The following is a 4,985-nucleotide window of genomic DNA, read 5'->3' as shown; positions in this document are numbered from 1 at the left end:
TATTATTAGTTTAAGCGTTGTTTGTAAAGTTAATGTAGTTTCATGACATTTTGTATTATTAAATATCCTATGCTTTCCTTTTACCAAATGCTTTGTTACATTTAAAATGAAGCTAGCATATCTTAAACTGGGCTTTACAGAAAAAAAGGAAGTGTAACAGTAACGCTTAAAAAAGATAATGGTTTGATAACTTACAAACTTCAGTGGGATGATACTGAAGTTATAGTTGTTTGTTCAGGATATTATGGTGGCAGGAGGAATGGAAAGCATGTCGAATGTACCTTACTATCTTCCACGTGGAGAGACACCTTTTGGAACTATTTCTTTGATTGTAAGTTTGTTTTCTTTTTTTTTTATGCAGTGATGGCTGTATAGCTTGAAACTAAAAAAAAATTGTTACTTGTAAAAGTCAGTCAGCATTATCAAAGAACAACTTGGCACATCTGATTTAGATTGACTACATTTTTTGTATATTGTTTTAATAGCCCTTTTTTTGTTTGAGTTATTGATTATTTATTTGAACATATGAAATTAATTATCTCAATAAATTTGCAAAAATTTTGCATTTTTGTAACTTAGGATGGATGTCAGTATGATGGGCTAACAGATGCTTACAGTTCTTTGTTAATGGTAAGTAACAAAGAAAATTTCACATCCTTATAACACTTCTGAACAAAATTAGTAACATATTCTTATGTATTAATTTTTAACCTTTTTTGTGAGTAATATGGTTTAATGTTCTAATTTTTGATATATTATTCACGAAGCAGATACTATGAATTTATAATAATGAAGAAAATCATTGATTTTTAATAACTTTTATTTTGTCAATTTTAATCTCATGTTTTTTAACAGCTTTGTCTGTTTTCTGTTGTATATTGGCATTATAGCCAAATATATTACCAAACACAAGAGAACCCAACTAATAAAACAATGCATTCTTATCATTGTAAATAACAATGTAAGAACAGTATATTAAAAACAATATAACATTAAATAATTGCACAGTAAATAAGATTAATATTAAAAAGAGAGCACAGCCCTAAAAAGAGAGAATAAATGTTTTGGAAAAATACATGATTTTGGTGGCATTCTATGCCACCAAAACATTTAGTCTCTTTTTAGGGTTGTTCTCTCTTTTTAATAAATCTTATTTATTGTGCAACTACCTAATATTGTATTATTTTTTATTTTTAGTATTCATTGGCACAAGTGCATAGTATATTAAATTAGCTATGAAATGATTAAAAACCCTATAATCCAAATGATTTCAAGAGGTGGACCTTTCTTCTTCAGGAGTAAACTGGGAATGGTGTTGTAACTGAATGAGTGATATATAAAAGGAGTTGAGTGATGTCATGAAGTCACCTGGGCTTCCAATAAGTGTTCTTGTATATTTCTCAATGTTCTGTTTTTAACTGTGTCTCATTTCCAGTGCAACATGGCTGGAAACGAGAGCATTATGTAAAAAGGTGTTAGAGATGTTTTACTTTACAAATGGTCAAGAAAAACTATACTTAAGTGTTGTTAAAGTAAAATAAAGGTAACATATGGAGAAAAATAATGTTAAGCAGATTAATTTCTGAAGACAGCCATGGAAAATTATCACAAGTAAATAGTAAGCATTGAGAGTCAACATTACATATAAAAATAGATATATAAATAAAAATTGTTTTTGCATGAAAAAGTGAATTACACCTATCAAAGAATGGTTGTCATCCATGTAATAAAGCTCATTGTTAAACCTGCAAATTCATAAAAAAACAGACTTTTTTTGACAAGCACAACCAGAGAAACTTTAAAATTTCTAAAGAAATTACTTGCACAACACCAAATACCATTTATCTTATACAGTGTAAAAAAAAATGCAAACGTTTCAACAACCATAAGTCTTCTATTTACACCAAAAAAGACCTTTTTGCTCAACACTTCAACTAACCTGGTCATTTTATTAATGATGTTACTCCAATTGTCATTGAAACCAACTTTAAAACTAAAGCTGATAGAAAGGTAAAAGAAGCTTATTGGATTGCTAATCTAAATACTGTTCAACCTAGTGGAATAAATCTAGATCCTGGAATTGGTGATCTCTGATCATTGGTTTGTTTTCTGTGACATTTGTTCTTCATGATGTCACTCAACTCCATTTATATATAACTCATTCAATTACACCACCATTACCAGTTTACCCCTAAAGAAGAAAGGTCTACCTTTTGAAAGAGCTTGGGTTATAGGGTTTTTATAATTTAATATTAAGACTACTTGAACCTACATTTTTTTTTTCTGACACAAGTAAATTAGCCATGTTCATTATTAAGCTAATTTCTTAGTTATAATCTGGCTTGCTTTGATAAGAACTTAATTCGTGTTAGGATATACACAATAGTTAAACTGTTTGCAGGGTTCATGTGCAGATAAGACAGCAGCAAAGTACAGTATTGGTAGAAAAGAACAAGATATTTTTGCAGCAGACAGCTATCAAAGATCTGCTACTGCAGCTGAGGTAAATATTGTAGAATTTTAAATGTTTGATGTCTTATGTGAGAAAAGCTTCCATATTGTGTGCAGAGAAATATTTTTATTTCTACTGTTTGGTATTTAAGTGGTTAATGTAGTACAATGTTATGTATTTTCTTATGTTTATTTATTATTTAATCGGTCTTTTTTTTAATTTCATGTTCGTAATGTTGTTTTTTTTTCTTTTTTAAAAGCTGTAAGTTTATGTACAGCTTTCTGCATAATATCAGTTTTATTTTGTCTAACAATTTATTTGGACTCTTGTGGTAACCATCTTGTGGTTTTTGCTTATTCTGTGCTTTATCATGCATTTTTAAATAAGCCTTATAACATAACTTTAGAATATTATTAGAAATTAGATTAATTTTTATATTTGTAATTTGAAATTAATTTGTTTATCGTGAACCCTCGATAAGATATCAAGGAAGTTCCAGACTAGAAAGACGACTATATTGCTTGTAAATTTGTGGAACTTTTGTATATAAGTCATTGTTTGTAGTAGCTGTTTGTAATAACTGTTATTGTAAATTGTTTTATTGTTTGTATATTAAAACATTTGTATAAAACAAAGAAACTGTGTGCATCAATCTTGTTGGCAAATATCACAAATTTGATACATATCGACATTTATTTAACTATTAAATCTAAATTACAATTTAATTCAGTTTTAGGCTATTTGAAATTGTAATATGTAACATAATAAATTGGGGGCTTATGACCGAGATCTGAATCGGAGACAAAATTTAATCTAATTTATATTTGTCAGTGCCAACTAGATTTGATCATGTCTGATTATCAAGATTTTCTTGAATCACTCTCCCTTGAACAACTAGAAAAATATAACAAAAATGAATTGCTCGAAATTGCCAAAGTTTTAGAACTAGAAGTTAAAATATCAAGGAGAAAAAATTAACTATAAAAAGGCAAAATTTCGAAATACTAGTCGATGATGATTTGTTGCCTGAGGAAGAATTAGGGGAATACTCTAGTGACCCCACTAGCCAATCAGGGTTAAGTGTTAAAGATAATTTAGAGATCCAGCTAAAACTTGAACAAGCTCGTATCAAAGTTGAAAAAGAGAAAGAACAAGCTCATAATGAAGCCAAGACAGAACAAGCTCCTATCGAAGCTGAAAGACAAAATAAACGTCTCAAGGCCGAAAAAGCGTGCATTGAAGGTGAAAAAGAAATTAAGCTGAAAGAAATGGAAATTAGACTCAACTCTGATCAACAAAAAGTGCCACCATTTAATGAAAATTAAGTTGATAAATATTTCCAACATTCTGAGAAGGTTGCCCAAACCATGGAATGCCCCCCCCCCTCGAAAAATGATTATTATTATTACAAAGTGTCTTAACTGATACAGCACAAGAAGCTTATGCCATTCTCTAGACAATTGTACGAATTATGATAAGGTTAATTCTCTCAATATGGGCTCGGTCAATCTGGCCGACCATGTGATATTCTTATATATGTTTAAAGTTGATATAAATTTAATACTTATAACTGTCTATATATTGGGTATATCTTCACAAAATTTGGCAGTCTTTCAAATACAAAAAATCATATTTTTAGTGAAGTATTTTAAATAAAATAAAGATTTGTCCATGAATATATTGAAAATTTGTTTTGAATAGTCCGTGTGCAAAGTAATTTTCATGTTAAAATTAAAAAATATTTTTCCTCATCTCAAAAATCTCAAATTTTCTTTGTGTAATCCCTGAAACCTCCTAAATGCATTCCAAACATTTTTTTTTCAGTAAAACTATATAGTTTATCTGTTAATTTCTCTACCCTATCTCAAAACATGATCAGTCAATTTGACCAATCTCATAACCACCAGAAAAAAAATCAAAATAAAATTACCCTTTTTTTTCTTTCTAGAATGAATTCAAATTGTAGCATGAAACTACATTCGTTTATCCTAAGTAGCTCTTAGTTTGTAACATTATACATCTATTTATAATTAAATTTTAGCAATCAATGTGTTCGAAGGAAAACAAAGTTTGATTATAAACAAGATTACGACACTTATGATAAACAACATTGTTTATTGACAAAAAGGGGACATGGATAAACGTTTTGGAATTCTATCAGATTCCATCTTCAGTATCTAAAGCAGAATAAAATGAATTTACATCAGTCTTTATACATTTTCAAAGTACAGTTGCTAAATATAACGATAATTAAACAAATAAAACACTAAACAGTAATCATGGGGAGAAACTACAGGAAGAAAATGCAACAAAAAGAAAAAAAAACGAAAAATCAGTAATACGAACATATTAAAAAATGTATAATTTAAATGAAGACTACATGTTGTTCAGAGTTGGAGAGTTAAGATTAGTTTTTAAATCCACATCACGCATAAAAAATGTCTTCCCTACTAAAGATCTCCTCCCCATTCCTTATTGTTCTTGGCTTGTCTATCTTTACACGTGTGGAGACTGTAAGGCCTCCTATATTGGC

The 4,985-nt window shown here is 29.1% G+C and overlaps 1 protein-coding gene across 14 annotated transcripts in view; it reads left to right on the top strand.

Annotated features, from left to right (window-relative positions):
* Positions 1 to 4,985, top strand: part of LOC106461099 (acetyl-CoA acetyltransferase, mitochondrial-like) — a 152,632-nt gene that overhangs the window by 56,733 nt on the left and 90,914 nt on the right. For all 14 annotated transcript variants that reach the window (XM_022387981.1, XM_022387971.1, XM_022387976.1 and 11 more), the window contains 3 exons: positions 239 to 331; positions 580 to 630; positions 2,402 to 2,503. In XM_022387981.1, the coding sequence (XP_022243689.1) occupies positions 239 to 331; positions 580 to 630; positions 2,402 to 2,503 (246 nt within the window). The remainder of the gene's footprint in view (positions 1 to 238; positions 332 to 579; positions 631 to 2,401; positions 2,504 to 4,985) is intronic.

The sequence above is a fragment of the Limulus polyphemus genome, unplaced genomic scaffold, assembly GCF_000517525.1.
Source record: "Limulus polyphemus unplaced genomic scaffold, Limulus_polyphemus-2.1.2 Scaffold897, whole genome shotgun sequence".
NCBI lineage: Eukaryota > Metazoa > Arthropoda > Merostomata > Xiphosura > Limulidae > Limulus > Limulus polyphemus.
This window is presented reverse-complemented; position numbering and strand designations above follow the sequence as displayed.